General features: G+C 41.7%; 1 protein-coding gene across 3 annotated transcripts in view; it reads right to left on the reverse strand.

Moving 5' to 3' along the window:
- Positions 1-18,685, reverse strand: part of lamb1a (laminin, beta 1a) — a 78,884-nt gene that overhangs the window by 57,070 nt on the left and 3,129 nt on the right. For all 3 annotated transcript variants that reach the window (XM_085913926.1, XM_085913927.1, XM_085913925.1), the window contains 8 exons: positions 13,646-13,784; positions 8,633-8,706; positions 7,848-8,036; positions 7,683-7,746; positions 7,396-7,598; positions 7,116-7,236; positions 2,063-2,251; positions 908-1,084 (listed from right to left, as the gene is read on the reverse strand). In XM_085913926.1, the coding sequence (XP_085770052.1) occupies positions 908-1,084; positions 2,063-2,251; positions 7,116-7,236; positions 7,396-7,598; positions 7,683-7,746; positions 7,848-8,036; positions 8,633-8,706; positions 13,646-13,784 (1,156 nt within the window). The remainder of the gene's footprint in view (positions 1-907; positions 1,085-2,062; positions 2,252-7,115; positions 7,237-7,395; positions 7,599-7,682; positions 7,747-7,847; positions 8,037-8,632; positions 8,707-13,645; positions 13,785-18,685) is intronic.

Here is an 18,685-nt window from a genome sequence, read left to right on the forward strand (position 1 = left end):
AGGATGGAGCGCGAGATCGACAGGCGGATCGGTGCAGCGTCGGCAGTAATGCGGACTCTGTACCGGTCCGTCGTGGTGAAGAGAGAGCTGAGCCAAACGGCAAAGCTCTCGATTTACTGGGCGATCTACGCTCCTACCCTCACCTATGGTCACGAGCTATGGGTCGTGACCGAAAGAACGAGATCCAGGATACAAGCGGCTGAAATGAGTTTCCTCCGCAGGGTGTCACTTAGAGATAGGGTGAGAAGCTCGGTCATCCGGGAGAGACTCGGAGTAGAGCCGCTGCTCCTCCACGTTGAGAGGAGCCAGATGAGGTGGCTCGGGCATCTCATCAGGATGCCTCCTGGACGCCTCCCTGGGGAGGTGTTCCGGGCATGTCCCACCGGTAGGAGACCCGGGGACGACCCAGGACGCGCTGGAGAGACTACGTCTCTCGGCTGGCCTGGGAACGCCTTGGGATCCCCCGGGATGAGCTGGAGGAAGTGGCTGGGGAGAGGGAGGTCTGGGAGTCCCTCCTAAAGCTGCTGCCCCCGCGACCCGACCCCGGATAAGCGGAAGAAGATTAAGGATGAAGGAAGGACATTCTTATAAATTCTAGATGTCTTTTACTGGTCAATTGAAACTTTTTATTCACCCACAACTGGTGCTTAATCAATATTTATTCTACATTATGACTTGAGTATTCTGACTTGAATTTGCGTGTACATAAGTCCTTAAAAAATCGTAATATCTATCATGTACAGTAGCAGTCAAATGTATTTTACATTTTTATTTAGAGCTTGAGTAAATACCCATATGTCCATCCACCCATCCACCCAACCCAAGCCACCCATCCATCCATCCATTCACCCATTCCACTATCCCTCCATCTGTCCATCCACCCATGTTGTTCCAGGTCATGTCATACCTTTGCAGCCTTCTTCCGAATCAGTGAGCCCATAGTACGCCTGTTTGCAGCGATCACAGCGTTCTCCCTCCACATTGCCTTTGCAGCGGCATTGACCAGAAATGAGTCCTAGTCTAATGTCTGTCTTCTCATCACAGATTCCTCCATTCAAAGAGCCAAATGGATCACAACTGCACGCTACAGAGATAAAGGGCAGAAATAACTTTGCTTGATTAACAGGTTTATCATTTATTTCAATGGAGCAGAGTGACAAAAATAAGATACAGTAACTACAAATATCTTAACATGGCTAGATGTTTTAATAAACGTTCTGCTAATCTTTTTTTCCGGGTGTATACCATTATTTGCATGAGTACATCAAAATATGCATGCTAGGAACTCAAAACAAGATGTTTTGGATAAAGCTTGAGTAAAACCAAAAATTAAAAACCAATACATGTGTTTTAGTTTTTTTAGCACAGTGATTTCCCTAATTTTGATAATGTGATATTGCATAGTTTCCTAGTATTACTGCTACTCACTTAGCATGGTGCATATTTGATTTAAAATGCACTTATCATCCATCCATTTTCTATAATGCTTGTCCCCACTAGGTTTGCGGGCCTTCTGAAGCCTATCCTAGCATTCATCGGGCAGTAGGCGGGGAACACCCTTACCCAGTTGCCAGCCAATCGCACACTCACTTAGGGGCAATTTGGTGTGCTTAATTGGCCTACCAAGGATGGTTTTGGAATGTGGGAGGAAACCGGAGTGCCTGGAGAAAACCCACGCGGGCACGGGGAGAACATGCAAACTCCACACAGGGAGCCGGAGGTGAAATGGAACCTGCAACCACCTAACTGTGAGTCGGACGTGCTAACTAACCAGTGTGCCACCGTGCCGCCATACACTTATCATGTATAGGTAAAATTTTGATGGCCACAGGATGGGCTTCAATTTCAATTACTCCATCATTTATAAACTGTAATACACTGATGATCATATAAGAGCAGCTGCTTGCTGGTGTAATATGGAGCGATTTACATAGGATTCGATTTGTTGAGTGACAGCGACCATTGTAGGTAATTATTTGACTAAGAATTGTTTGTGGCACCCCTAATATTTGGGACACTAAATCTTATTGTAAGTCACCAAAAAAGATCATTCATTACTCACGCTGGCAGATGTAATGATCTCGAACATCTTTCTTGGGGTGTTGGAAGTAGAACGGTTTGCACTGCTCACAGTTGTATCCAGTTGTATTGTGTTGACAGTCATCACACACACCACCACTTACATTTCCTGAAGCCATGTAGACGGCAATGTCAAAGTGACATAAATCCGCGTGCTGGTTGCAGTTACACTCTGAAAACACCCAAGACATTCACAGTCAACACAGAAGTATCATGTAACTGTTACAGTAGTGCCTTGAGATAATACATACTTACCGTAATTTCTGAACTATAAGATGCACCTGATTATAAGCCGCACGAGCAAAACTTAAAGCTGCATGTGTACGCGAGTTATTTACAAAGAAAGACGGTACACAGAAAGCCTTTTTAAAGTTTTAATAACATACCTTAACATTTCTTTCCAAACACTGCCTGTGACGTGGCAGTAATACCGCAGCAACACGGAAGTAACACAGCTCTAATAGGGCTGGATAAAAAAAACATACTGGTAAAAGTCACTGAGACTAGGCGGTAACAAAGCAGCAACACGATAGCACAGCACTAACAGGGCTGGTTAAAAAAAATACCAGTAAATGTCACTGAGGGTCGTCTTCATCTTCTTCCTGTGCACTGAAATCTTCGCTTTTATGCATTTCTTCTAGCATTTTCCATGATGAGAGTCTGTTTATGCTAATTTTCTTCACGCACAAAGCGCTAAATTGGCTGCCACCATCATACCTGTGCCGAAAAATCCTGCTCCTTCCTGCTTCAATGACTACCGTCCTGTGGCACTGACCCCCATCGTCATGAAGTGCTTTGAGCGGCTTGTCTTGGCGCACGTCAGATCTGTTCTTCCCCCCGCCGTAGACCCCTTCCAGTTTGCCTTCCGACCCAATCGGTCCTCTGAGGATGACATCTGCTCTGCCCTCCACTCTGTTCTGCCCTCGCCCACCTGGAGAACAGGGACTCGTATGTGAGATTGCTGTTTGTGGACTTCAGTTCTGCATTCAACACTATTGTTCCACAGCGTCTCATTTGCAAACTCGACAAGCTGAGCCTCAGTACCTCCCTTTGCAACTGGCTACTTGACTTCCTCTGTCAGAGGCCTCAAGTCGTATGTGTGAGCGACAATGTCTCCAGCAGCATCACGCTGAGCACGGGGGCCCCTCAAGGCTGCGTGCTTAGTCCGCTGCTCTTCACCCTGCTGACGCATGACTGCACTGCGACCTACAGCAGCAACCGCGTGCTGAAATATGCCGACGACACGACTGTGGTGGGTCTGATCACCAGTGGCGATGAGACTCATTACAGATCGGAGGTCGACCTTTTGGCCGCGTGGTGCAGGGACAACAATCTTCTGCTGAACGTCAACAAGACCAAGGAGATTGTCATTGACTTCCGGAAGGGTCACACCCACCACCTGCTGCTGACCGTCGACGGTGCTGTGGTGGAGAGAGTGAGCAGCACCCGATTCCTGGGGGTGCACATCAGTGAGGACCTCTCCTGGACCACCAACGCTGCGTCGCTGGCGAAGAAAGCTCAGCGCCGCCTGTACTTTTTGCGGAAACTCAGGCGAGCAAGTGCTCCTCCCGCCATCATGACCACATTCTACCGTGGGACCGTTGAGAGCATCCTTTCCAGTTGTATCGCTGTGTGGGGTGGTGGTTGCTCTGAGTACAACATGAAGGCCCTGCAGCGCATAGTGAACACTGCTAGTAAGATCATCGGGGCTCCACTCCCCTCCCTGAAGGACATTTACGCCTCCCGTCTCACCCGCAAGGCGACCGCGATTGTGAGTGATGTGAGTCACACCGCTCACTCTTTGTTTGAACTTCTGCCCTCTGGGAAGAGGTACAGATGCTTGCGCTCCCGCACCACCAGACTCAAGGACAGCTTCATACTCCAAGCTGTCAGGATCCTGAATTCCCTCCCCCCTTGGCTGCATAACGTCCTGTTCTTTTGCGCTATGGTCTGGCTGTCTGCTATTAGCACGCTTGCTCCATTTTGCTTCTCTTATTTGTCCATTTATTTATCTATTGTTTATTTATTTGGGTTATTTGCTTATTACTTATTCATTGCTCTTGTCTGATCGTTTTTACTCTGTGCTATTTGATTGTAAGTGTTGTGTATTGTGTCTAGTCACCATGGAACGGTGGGAAACGTAATTTCGATCTCTTTGTGTGTCTTAACGTGAAGAAATTGACAATAAAGCGGACTTTGACTTTGACTTTTTTTTACTTAAACTAGCGAGCTACACGTATAGCTCTAGAGTGACCAGGAAATAAATAAAGAAAAGGGTGACACAACAAGATGTCATCAACACTAGCCCAGTGCCCCCGAGTGACCGGAAGAAACTTCTACAGTGCATGTATGAGCAGCTGTAGTTCCCACGTTAAGAGCCAAATCAATTGCCTGTAACTTAAAAGCAGCATCAGATGCATTTCTTTTGTCCCCCATAACGAAGGTTTGAGTATAAAAGCTTCCTTTCTTCAGTAATCTTGGTCTTGATCTCGTTCTGTCTCTTTTTTGTGTCAATTATATGGCACTATTTGCCTAGTGGATAGAAACAGCCTTTTTACGAGTGTATAAGTGATCAAGTCATCACAAAATTCACGAAAAATCCATAGATACGCCGCTTCAGACGACAAGCCGCAGGGTTCAAAACTTGAGCAAAAAGTAGCGGCTTATCAAAGTCAAAGTCTGCTTTATTGTCAATTTCTTCACATGCCAAGACACACAAAGAGATCGAAATTGCGTTTCCTACTATCCCACTGTGACAAGACATATTACAAAACATCCAAGAAAACAACACAAAAAGTAAAAACAAGAAGGCACATACAATGAATAAACAAGAGCGATGAATAAATAATAAATTAATTAATTAATTAATTAATAAGAGCAAAAATGGAGCAAGTGAGCATACAGCAGACAGTCAGAATACAGCGCGTTGTTTTTTATTTTTACGTGTGGGGTCTGCCAAAGACAAAAAAAAGAAAGTGGAAAAATCCTGTTGTACCCAGCCTTAGAAAAAAGCATCAAAAATAAGAAATCTCTGGCGAAGGTCTCTCTGACCATAATGCCGATCACCAACTTTTCTTTCCTCCTCCTCCAACTTCATATCCACGTAAACCTTTTTCTAATGGTAAGTTACAATATGATACTACGTACTGTGGTGCTTGTTGACATACTTTATTCCTTATGCAACTACTAGTTGAGGGTTGTGCTCTGTTGAGAGTGGTTTGTGTGTGGCGGACGTCTGGTCGACGTTTTTGTCGAGTAAAAAAGTACTATACAACACACCTTCGCGATAAATGAACCACGATGTAGCAAGGAATTGCTGTAATTTAAATTTCAAGTGACGTCAGCGGCACGGCGCAGCTGTTGTTTACATAAAGGACAAAGATTCGATCACGGGATGACGAAGATGACGAAGGGCCCCACGTACTACCAGCATCATTCGCGGCTTTGTTTGTAAGTGACACGGAGGATGAAGAGTTTTAAGGATTCAATGATTTGGAGTGACATAGAAGGTTTGAAAAACTATTATGGCTTTTACGCACGCCCGGTCCTACTCTACAGAGCTCTCTTTCACCTCCATGGATGGAAGTCGCAGGCCGGTGCTCAGACGTGTGGCTGGGGCAGTGGATGGGGCTCGGACATGTCTTTCACGCACGCCCGGTCGTACTTTACGGAGCTCTCTTTCACCTCCGTGGATGGAAGTCGCGGGCCGGTGCTCAGACAGGTGGTTGTCCGGGGACGGTGGATGGGGCTCGGACATGTCTTTCACACACGCTCGGTCCTACTCTACGGAGCTCTCTTTCACCTCCGTGGATGGATGTCGTGGGCCGGTGCTCAGGCGGGTGGCTGTCCGGGAATGGTGGATGGGGCTCGGACATGTCTTTCACGCACGCACGCACGCCCGGTCCTACTCTATGGAGCTCTCTTATACCTACGTGGCTGGCAGTGCCACCTCCGGGGATGGATGTCCACACCGCCACACACCTGGAAGTCGACGCCAGTGCTTGGGGCCGTGTGGCGGTGAACTCTTTATGTTATAGTTATTTGATATATTTGATTTTGTGTAGCAACTTTTATATGTTTTTATTGTTACAGTTCAGTAGTTGTTGGCTTATAGTTATTTATTTATGTATTTATTTATTTATTTATTCATTTATTTATTTATTAAATAGTGATTTGATATATAATTTATATATCGTCATATGGCCTGTGGAATATTTTGAAGTGCAACCGCCGTCAGCGACGCACACTTGGCCGGCATTGTTGACATAAAGGACGATCGATGGATTTAATGATTCGGAGTGACACAGATGGTTTGATAATATTATTGCTTAGATAAAAGTTATTTGATATGTAATTTATATGTCGTTATATGGGCCTGTGGAATATTTTTAAGTGCAACCGCCGTCAGCGGTTGTTGACATAAAGGACGATCGATGGATTTAATGAATTGGAGTGACACAGATGGTTTTATAAACATGTTGTTTATGTAATAGTTATTAGAATAACTCTGAAAGTTATGTCAGGCCCGTTCTCAGCTCTTGGTTTGTGTTTATGTCACGTTAGCATACCTATCGATTAGCCTGTTGTTGCTCGTTCATGTCTGTTCTTGGTGTTGGATTTTTGTCGAATAAATTTCCCCCAAAATGCGACTTATACTCCAGAGCGACGTATATATGGGTTTTTTTCACGTTATTGTGCATTTTATGGCTAATGCGACCTTTATTCCGAGCGACTTTTAGTCCAAAAAATACGGTACTTTAGCTCAACTTACAATGTACAATGAACAACCACTCAGCGCCTGTTGTGGTCTTGTGCTGGTGTAATGTCAGACAATTTACATATAGCCCTCATACTATCATAAAATTAGTTCTAACCAAAGCCAAAGTGGAGAGTTGAGCACAATTATAGAGCACATGGGATAGTTGGATTATTTACTGTATCTTGATACAAAGTCAACATAAGAAATTATGCTCCCTCTTGAGAGTAAACCAGCGTTAAAAATGAGAAGGTTTTCCTGTGAAGCAGTGCATACTCACTTTTGCAGGCGTTGGTGTTGCGTCCCTCAGCGGGTCTCCAAGGTAGGTCATGATAGAAATCTTGACACTGTTCACAGTTCAGTCCTTTGGTATTATGATTACACATGCAGTGACCATGAACCTGGAAACATTAAAACTAAATTATCAAACAATGTGTCAATAATACCTCTGGATAGATTTTGGTTTAGTTTTAGATTCTATATGCTTTAGTTAAGTGGGAATCTTGCTTCTAGTAAATATTTTTGTTAGGACTCATTTCATAAGTAACCAGTATGCTTACCATGCCTTCTCTGACATAGCCTGTTTCCTGGACTGGGGCACACTCTGACGCATGTCCATAGCAGAAGCAGTTTCCTCGAACCACCATATCATAGATAGCATAGTAATACTTCTCTTTAATCTCCATACGCGAGTCAAGCAAGTTATCCCCAAGTGTGTGGAGCTTGGTGAACTTCACCCTTAGATTGGTGATTTTAAGCATATCTGTAAAACGGAAATAAATATTGACTATTTAAAAAACATTGGATAAATACTAGCTAAAGAACTAAACAGTCAGTCTGTGCGTACGCTGGATTCGAGGGCTATATGGGTCGTGGATCCGAAAAGCAGGGTCCAAAACTCTGAAAATGACCTGAAAAGATTTATCAGATTATTACCCCAAAGTAAATCTATAAAAAAATATTGTTGTGATAATGGTTACTGGGGTAACTAAGATCTTTTTTTCCACATTACCTCTCCCTCAGTAGATGGTTCAATGTCGGAATAGCGTGAGTCACAGATGACATCATCAACCTTCTTCATGGGACCGACAGAAACGTCAGGGAAGGACGTTTCACAGTCATAGGAAAAGAACCGATACACCTTCCAGGTTTTGCCAAAGTCTACCGAGCGCTCAATTACCATTGCAGCAGGTCGAAATGTCTTCAGGGAGGAGAGCGAGTGAAAAATGATTTTACAGTACAATAAAAAGACAGCAACAACAGCAAACCAAGCAAAATGAGCTTTAATTAACAGTAAGGCTAACATCCATCCATCCATACATCCTGTACATACAAACATACATTCAGACAGCAGGTGAATGTGACCCAATTTTTTTTTTTTGCCCATGTGACCTGGCTGTATCCGATATTTGTATGACGCTGTATGGCTCATTCCGATTGTTCCAAATCTTACATGAGTCTGTCTAGATGAGGCTTCTGTTCTAACACTTGCATCTGAAATCTAATTCATTATTCTATTCATTAATTGTTATAAATGCAGCCATTGTGTTCCTCCTGCCCATACAACAAATGCAATTTGCACATATGAATGGCTATTTATTTGAAAAGAACGACATGAATATGTTGTCAAAGGATTTTTTTAAACATCAATCATATCTTTTACAATATTTATATCCATCAAAAGGTATTTCTAAAGTAGAAATACATCATTGGAGACTGCTTATGACACACACTGAAACACTTTCAAAACCTGTTGATGATATTACTATCATCACAATTCAAATCACAATAACTCACTTTGAAGGTCATGATGAGATGAGTGAAGTGAAACTCTGCCTCCAGGTTCAGCTGGATAGTGACATTTTCCACACCTGCATACATAGGATCTATTATCGAAACTGTTTTCATAATTAGATCAACATCCTAATTGTAAAATCAGTGGCAGAATACAATGGGCTAAAGAAGACGTTGCGATGATTCAAATCTGACCATATTGCATGGCATCTGCCATGCTAAAATTCCATTGTTCGTTGCCCATATAGATACACCATTTATGTACTGTAGGATTCAGGGATAATTTGGTTTTATTGAAATATAAAATACTTAAGCTTGCCATTGCTATGCAGAAAATATTTGGTTTCACAAGCAGGGAAAGTCCGAAACGTTCCGTTGAGAAGTGAGACCAGGTGACAAAGATGTAATCCAAGGCTCCTCTGCACGCCATTTTACCAGATTACCCGATAAAGATGTGCATGATGCCTGCCTACTGAAATTAGATAAACTAATTGACTTGTTGAAATGTTGAAGTATTTCTGTTAATCCAGCCAACATCCTTTAACATTGCAGTGGGCAAAATTCTTCTTCTTCTTCTTATTATTATTATTATTATTATATGAATGTCAGTTTACTGTAATTACACTAGGGATTTAATTAGACATTTAATTGCATATCTAAACACTCCCTCTCTGAGTGACCCATTAATTGTTGGCACTGCTATCGCCACAGTTGGCAAGGATTTAATGGGCTACTATTAGGTATTGATTAGTTCCACATTTATATAATCAATTTGTGCACGTGTGATTTGCTCCTGTAAGTGAAGTATGAAAGAACAAAACAGTCCTGCTGCAATTGAAGATCAACCCCAAAATAAAACACCAACAACTAACACTGAATTTAGGAGTCATTTGCATTGAATTAACAAAAATGTGAAATAAAACTGACAAATTCCTGAGTCAGAAGAGTCATATAAGTCGCTCCTGAGTACAAGTCGCCCCCCCCACCCAAACTATGAATAAAAACGTGACTTGTACTCTGAAAAATACGGTAAATATAAACTATATGTTAAATAACGACAACATACATAAAATTTTTATCAAACCATCCGTATCACTCCAAATCATTAAAGCCATTGAAATCTTTGTCCTCCGTGTCACTTATAAACAACCCCACTGCTGACTCCGGAAGTCAGTAGATAGATTCAGACTCGTCAGTTGCATTTTTAATTATTTCACAGGCTTAGTGCGCCCTCATGCGGTTTAAAGTGAAAATAACACGTGAAGTGATCTACCATACTAGTAGGTAAGTAATGTGTTAATGATAAAATAGTAATGTGTTAATAATTTCACATATAAGTCACTCCTGATTATAAGTCGCACCCCCTCTCAAACTATGAAAAAAAATAGCGATTTACAGTCTGGATGGCATGTTCTCCCAGTGGCTGTGCGGCTTTTCTTTGGGTACTCTGGTTTCCTCCCACATTTCAAAAATATGGCATGGTAGGCCAATTGAGCACTCCAAATTGCCCCAAGGTGTGTGTGTATGGTTGTTCGTCTCTGTGTGCCCTGCGATTGGCTGGCAACCAGTTCAGGTTGCCCCCGCCACTGCCCGATGACTGCTGGGATAGGGTTAGTCATTCCCGTGGAGACAAGTGGGACGGAAGATTGTTAGTGTTGCAAAATCTATTATGGTTATTTGCTCACAATTTTTTTACATGGCTGTTTCATCCATGTCCATCCACAAATATGGCCATTAAGGTGCAATTTCTGTATGTAGTACACTGTATCTGGGTGTAGTAGTACAAGATGCTTAGAGTGCCTTATTCGTTTGAACTACCTATTTAGTTCGCTTATTTATTTGCTAATTCAGTTTGGGTGGTTTGATAACTTTTCGCATTACATGATTTCATGCATATGCAGTGTTCTCTCGCTATATTGCGTTTTACCTTTCAAGGCCTTGGTACTTTCCAGATTTCTCTTGTCAGTGTGTTTTTTTTTTTTTCCTTACAGTGTTGGAATGGTAACTGCAAATAGAGTTCACTTACAGAGTGCTTTTATCCACACCATATGGTGCTCATAGTGCTTCACGAAGTTGCACATTCACCCATTCACACACCCATTCTATCGGGAGAGAATGGGAGCCAAAATATTCACACAAATACATCCGCAAGATTCTATCCCAGCCGTCATCGGGCAGTAGGCGGGGGACACCCTGAACTGGTTGCCAGCCAATCGCAGGGCACGCAGAGACGAACAACCATCCGCACTCGCACTCACACCGAGGGGCAATTTGGAGTGCTCAATCGGCCTACCAAGCATGTTTTTGGGATGTGGGAGGAAACCGGAGTGCCCGGAGAAAACCCACGCGGGCTCGGGGAGAACATGCAAACTCCACACAGAGAGGGCCGGAGGTGGAATCGAACCCACATCCTCCTAACTGTGAGGCGGACGTGCTACCCACTGAGCCGCCCTGAACTTATTTATTTATTTATTTATGTATTTATTTATTTAAGTTATTTAAATAACTATAAATATGTTCCGCTGGGCAAGTTCTCAGTTCCTTGTTTGTGTTTATGTAACATTAGCATATTGTATTATTTAGCCTGTTGTTGCCTGTTCATCTGTTCTTGGTGTTGGATTTTGTCAAGTAAGGTTCCCCAAAAATGCAATTTTTACTCCAGTGCGACTTATATATGTTTTTTTCTTCTTTGTTATGCATTTTATGGCTGGTGCGACTTGTACTCCGGAGCCACTTATAATCCAGAAAATATGGTAACCTTTATTTAAACAGGTAAATGACCGATTGAGATCAAAGTCTCTTCTATAAGGTTACTGACCGTGTGTAATCCTTTCTAAACAATTCAATATCGACTTTACACAATGAAATGGTATGAGATTTTTTTTGTCCTACCAATATTTTTTGTCCTCCCAATCGTAATCGATATTTAGAATAGGTATGCACTTTTTCCTAATAATGATAACAATAACAACAATAATAGTTGAGGATGAAAATTACATGTATTTATTTGAGAAATGTCATATATTGTTCACTGTTTTCTGAGAAGTAATCACAGTCCACATTTTGTTGTTACATTTATGTTACAGCCCAAATGTACTTTTTTGTTTCACAGTATGACTTATACTCAGGAGCGACTTATATGTGAAATTTTTCACAATTTTTTATTTGATCATTTACACATTACTTACGTACTTACTAGTATAGTTGATCAATTTGCATGTTATTTTCACTTTAAACCGCATGAAGGCGCACTAAGGCGGTGGAATAATTGGAGCCTCCCTGACAATGAGTTCCATTCACTGACTTCCGGAGTCAGGGGATTGAATGATTTGGACTGACACAGATTGTCTAGCAAGGCCGTGAAGGCAGCAGGGGGAGGGGGGGGGACAAGAAGAGCGATCCAAGGCGCTTGCGTGTGTTGGCTCATATGTCGAGCTCTTGTTTTGTGAAATAAAGAGCTGGTTACCAATTCCACGTCTTTGGTAACGCTACAATATAGTTATATACGTAGATCTGTGGAATAATTGGAGCTGCAACTGACAACGAGGCTGACGTCAGCTGCGCACGTAGGCCCGGAATCAACAGCTGTTTTTTGTTTTGTTTTGTTTTTGACACAGAGGATGATTATTCCGATGGATTTCATGATTTAGAGTGATATGGGTGGTTCGTTAAAATTGTTGTCCATATTACATTTATTTGATATATATATTTATTTGATATATTTTTTTATTGACACAGAGAATGAATATTCCAATGAATTTAATGATTTAGAGTGTCACGGATGGTTCGTTAAAATTGTTGTTTATTACATTTATTTGATATATCTAGTCTGACGTCGGCGACGCACGTAGTTCCTTCCGGCGTCAACAGCTGTGTGTGTGTGTCTGTGTGTGCGTGTGTTTTTTAAGTGACACAAGACGAAGATTCCGATGGATTTAAAGATTTGGAGTGACACAGATGGTTTGATAAAATTGATTTGAACTGCAACTGACGAAATCGATCAATGGATTTTCATGATTTGAAGTGACACAGATGGTTTGATAAATGAGTTATTTATCTTATAGTTATTTGAATAACTGTTATTGTTACATCAGACCTGTTCTCAGCTCCTCGTTTGTGTTTATGTCACGTTAGCATACCGTGTCGTTAGCCTGTTGTTGCTGGTTCATGTCTGTTCTTAGTGTTGGATTTTGTGAAACTAAATTTCCCCCAAAATGCAACTTAAAATCCGGTGCAACTTATATCTGTTTTTTCCTCTCTATTGTGCATTTTATGGCTGATGCGACATATACTCCAGAGCGAGTTTTAGTCCAAAAAAACAGTAGTTTTCCTTCCTCATGGTTCTCTTGTTTTCACAGAGGAAAGCTGGAGCACTTGCAGAGTGCTTGGGTTCTGACCAAAACTCAAAATTGCTTTGTGAACCAGTTGTATTATTTTTGTTCTCCTCTAGATGGCACTCTGTGGAAAATTGAGTTCAAAGCATACTCGTGAGCCACTTCTTAAACCCCTTTCTTTAAACCAAGAGCTGGAGGAGTCATAAAATACAACTGGCTCATGAAGCAAATTTGAAGCTTCATTTGCCCATCACGATAAAGGCTATTCTCTCCCGTGCTCTGTTTAGATGTGAAAATCTGTGAAAATCATATTACCAGATCTGTACTTTGTAGCAGTCCTTTTGTCAACATGCCTGGTTCAAGTCCTTACGTGTACTGCTAACTGAAGGACTTTATATGAACAGTATACCTGCCTTTCAAATTGTCATTATGGAGTGTTGAAGATAATTTTAAGGTTAAAAAATTGTTTGGAATGTTTGGAATGAGCCTGTAACATAAAATGAAAACTTGGGGGCGGTGTGAATAATTTTCAGATGGATGCAGTTTAACCATTAGCACTCAACTGCTACTATAAATGTAATTCCTTTAGTAAACTAATACAGCCTGGATCAATAGTTTTAACATGAAACAACATGCGTGACAGGTGTTAACCTTTGACCTTTCATTGTGTTTTTGTTCTCACCATTCTCAGATTGCCACCAGGTCTTCAGTCTGTTCGGAGCAAATGTGGTAACAACATTCTCAATACGATGGCTTTCTGTCTGATTCACTGGTTCACTGTAGGGGGTCGCTGAGTCACACATGAAACATTTTTTTTCCTCCTGACACAAAAAAGAAAGAGAGTGGCAGAAAGTGTAAAAGAAAATAAGGGTTGGAATGTCACAGATTATTTTCTTCCTGCTTTTTTTTTTTTTTACATGTTAGGCAGAGCTACATGACATTGTGAGTCAGGATTGTGGCCAAAGTTCAACATTTGGTGAAAACATGGAAAAAAATTCTAAACAAATCAACAGTGGAAGAGTTTACACACATACCGATAAAAACTTGTCAAAATAGTTATGCAGCTTTGAGAAAACTGAGGTCAAAAAGAACCAAAACAACTGGACTCCACAGCATTGCTAAATAAGGCCGATGAGTCCACACTGCTCATACATATCACAGTACACATGCTATCCTAACGATTCTGTTTTATGTCAACTTTGTTTCTCTCCCTAGAAAAGATATAATAAAATGGTGGCTTAATTGTGTGAGGTATATGTCACTTTTGAGGTACTGTAAATGGGGCAAGCTGACCCCCTGCATAATTATACTTTTTTATACTGTATACGACCCGTATTTAAAAAAAAAAATGATGACACTGACACAATAATGATGACAATGCCAACATTCATGACATTGGAATTGTAATTTTTGGGGAACATGGTTCAAAGACAAGTTAATTTAATTTCTGATGTGTTGTCATCACACATTTTGAGGTAATGTTAATTCAACTCTCGATGGAACTAAATCATTTCGTGTTCATCAATATCAAGCTACTGCAACAGAATGTCAGTCCATCAAAGTCCAATTAAATACGATGGTAATAATAAATAAATATAAATTTTGACGCTATTTTCTATCTTTTGTAATTCACTTTTTTAAACTGACTAATGCCAGTGAATAAATTGACACAGACGGATGTTTTTTTTCAAATACTCGAGCGTTGTCAAAGAGCAATGGAATACTTTCAGTGAGACAAGTCTGCTGCACAGCAGTGTCCTAAAGCAGCTGGACAAACATCTGTCTCCTGTTATATCAGCACCTCCATATGGAGTGCGTGTGTCTGTGTGTATCTGCGTGTGTCTGTGTGTCTATGTGTTGGTGAGTGGGGTTACGATCAACACAGGATGTGCTGCAGACTATAACCCCCCTAAAGCCACACACTAAGTAATACACTACAGGGAGTTTATTTTCTTACAAACATTCCATTCCATCAGTAGACATGGGAACCGTTCTAACAAAGTAAATCTTACAAGTTTACTATGGTACAGCTTTAATGCACTGGAGTTGTGTAATGGAGATATTGTATGTATGAAAGCTGTACAATGTATGGTATATTCAAATAAATTTGTGGAATTCTATTTTACTGTTAAATATTCTGGTAAAATTTTTAAAAAGATGGGACTACATGAAAAGAAACGTTTATTGAGGGAGTTAGGTGACGAGACAAGCAATTAAAGGCTTTCTGATTAAAATTGAGGTAGTAAAGATAAGATTTTTCTTCCATCAACCTTTTGTTATATTTACAAAAATCATTATATTGTTTGAGGAGGGGAGGTGCTAATGCAAGGGAAGTGAACAGGGGAAAATATAGCTACATAGCGGTATAACATCAGCAATCCAGGGCGCTTGCGTATGTTGGCTCATATGTTGAGCTCTTAATTTGTGAAATAAAGAGCTGGTTACCAAACCCACGTCTTGCCTGGTACTTTGGTAAAGCTGCAATATAGATATATACTAGATCTGTGGAATAAATAGGGCCGCAACTGACAACGAGGCTGACGTCAGGGGCGCACGTCGGTCCGGAATCGAAAGCTGTTTTTTTGTTTTTGACACAGAAGATGAATATTTATTGATTTGGAGTGACACGGATGGTTCGTTAATATTCTTGTTTATATTACATTTATTTGATATATCTAGTGGGCGGCTCGGTGGCGCACTGGGTGAGCACGTCCGCCTCACAGTTAGGAGGGTGCGGGTTCGAATCCACCGGCTCTCCCTGTGTGGAGTTTGCATGTTTTCCCCGTGTCTGCGTGGGTTTTCTCCGGGTGCTCAAGTTTCCTCCCACATCCCCAAAACATGCTTGGAAGGCCGATTGAGCACTCCAAATTGCCCCTCGGTGTGAGTGCGAATGCGGATGGTTGTTCGTCTCTGTGTGCGATTGGCTGGTAACCAGTTCAGGGTGTCCCTCGCCTGCTGCCCAATGACGGCTGGGATAGGCTCCAGCACGCCCGTGACCCCCGTGAGGACAAAGCGGTTCAGAAAATGGATGGATGGATGATATATCTAGTTTGACGTCAGCAGCCCACGTAGTTCCGAGGTCAACAGCTGTGTATTTTTCTTTCTTTTTTTTGACACAGGGGATAAATATTCCCATACATTGAATGATTTAGAGCAGGGGTGTCAAACATGCGGCCCGCGGGCCGGAACCGGCCCGCCAAGGGGTTCAGTCTGGCCCGGGGGATACATCTGCATTATTAAAAAAAAAAAAGAATGAACTTCATTTTCTTTCGAATCTGCAGTTCCTATATTGTCCGCTAGGGCGCTGCGGCGGAACTAACAGCAGAGTGAAGCACTGATTGGTTCTATCCCTTTACCCTCTTTTTCTGTTGACGCTGGCACCCTCATCAGCGAAATGTCACTGTCAAAAAAGAGAAAAGTGGACACAGTGTCGGATTTTTCAGGAAAAATGGACCTCTTCCTATATGTTCACGGAGGTGAATGGGAAACCTGTGTGCCTGGTGTGCATGCAGCAAGTTTCGGTGCTTAAGGAATACAATATTCGGCGCCACTATGAAACTCAGCATGGTGAGAAATACAACCGCTTGCACGGAGAAATGAGAAAACAGAAGGTAAATGAAATGTTGGTGAGTCTGAAGAAACAGCAATCTGTTTTCACCCGGAGCCGAGAGGCCAGTGATGCTGCAGTGAAAGCCAGCTATCTAATTGCTAGCCAAATAGCATTAGCATGAAAGCCGTACTGTGAGGGGGAGTTCGTCAAAAACTGCATGCTGAAGGCTGCCGAAATTGTGTGTCCTGAGAAGAGACAAGCTTTTGCCAATATTAGCTTGACGAGAAATACCGTGGCAGACAGGATTTCGGAACTATTGACAGATTTGGACAGCCAACTGAAACGTAAAGTGGAGTCATTTCTGGCATTTTCTGTTGCAATTGATGAGAGTACTGATATTACAGACGTCGCTCAACTGGCCATATTCATTCGTGGAGTTGACGAGACTTTGACTGTCACAGAGGAGTTTCTCGAGTTGGTGCCTATGACCAACACCACAACAGCTGAGGACATTTTCCGCTCCGTCGTTTGAGCGCTGGACAGAGTCGGGGCGGACTGGTCCCGTGCCGTAAACCTGGCTACTGATGGTGCGCCGTCAATGATCGGGAAAAAGGCAGGTGTTGTGACAAAGTTCAGAGAGAAAGTACAAGCCGCAAATGGAGGGGGTGATTTTTTGACATTTCGTTGCATTTTGCATCAGGAGGCATAATGCTGCAAGTCGTTAAAAATGGATCACGTCATGGAGGTGGTTGTCCGAACTGTTAATTTCATCCGAGCCAGAGGTCTCAATCATCGTCAGTTTGACAGCCTTCTCAGTGACTGTAACATTACCCATGGTCTGCCATGCCACACTGAGGTAAGATGGTTAAGCAGAGGTGCTGTGCTGAAGCGCTTCTTTGATCTACGTGGGGAAATCGGACAATTCATGGAGAAAAAAGTAAAACCTGTTAAGGAATTACAGTGCCCACTATGGCTGATGGACCTTGCATTTATGGTTGATATTACAGAGCACTTATAATATTTATTTATTATTTAAGTCTTAAATAAATGTTAAACTGAGTAAAAGTGTTGTTGAAATTGCACATACTTTTCTTAAAAACTCTTAAGTTGTTCATAATATATTTAGTAAAAGGACAATTCATTTAATATAACAATTTTATCATTTACTTCTTCTCCTTTGCACTAATACAAAGAAAAAAGTGGACTTATTGTTACTTCTATGTAATTTTGCAATAAGTTTACTGGTCTGGCCCCCTTGAGATCAGATTAAGCTGTATGCGGCCCCCAGACCAAAATGAGTTTGACACCCCTGATTTAGAGTGTCACGGATGGTTTGTTAAAATTTTTCTTTATATTACATTTATTTGATATATCTAGTCTGACGTCAGCGGCACATGTAGTCTTTCCGGCGTCAACAACTGTGTGTGTGTGTGTGTGTGTGTGTGTGTGCGTGCGTGCGTGCGTGCGTGCGTGCGTGCGTGCGTGCGTGCATGTGTTGTTTTTTTTTAAGTGACACAAGATGAAGATCTCGATGGATTTAAAGATTTGGAGTGACACGGATGGTTCAATAAAATTGTTGTTTATATTATTATTATTTCACACATAGTTTATATATTGTTTTATGGGCCTGTGGAAAAATTTGAACTGCAACGCACCGCTGACGTCGGACTTGTTTACATAAAGGAGGACGAACTCGATCGATGGCTTTAATGATTTGGAGTGACACAGATGGTTTGATAAACGTGTTATTTATGTTATAGTTATTGAATAACTGTTAATGTTACATCAGGCCCATTCTCAGCTTCTCGTTTGTGTTTATGTCACGTTAGCATACTGTATCATTAGCCTGTTGTAGATGGTTCATGTCTGTTTTTGGTGTTGGATTTTGTTTAGCCTGTTGTAGATGGTTCATGTCTGTTTTTGGTGTTGGATTTTGTCAAATAAATTTCCCCCAAAATGCGACTTAAACTCCGGAGTGACTTATATATGTTTTTTTCCTCTATACTGTGCATTTTATGGCTGATGGGACTTGTATTCCGGAGCGACTTACAGTCCGAAAATACAATACTGATAACCAGCATTACAGAAACAAGCTACAACAAAACAAGCAAGTACAATGAATGCCAGTTTAGGGACAATGGAGTATAAGAACAATAGATGTAACTTTTTTTT

This window comes from Syngnathus leptorhynchus, chromosome 6, assembly GCF_054491065.1.
Source record: "Syngnathus leptorhynchus isolate UIUO chromosome 6, UIUO_Slep, whole genome shotgun sequence".
Taxonomy (NCBI): Eukaryota; Metazoa; Chordata; class Actinopteri; order Syngnathiformes; family Syngnathidae; genus Syngnathus; species Syngnathus leptorhynchus.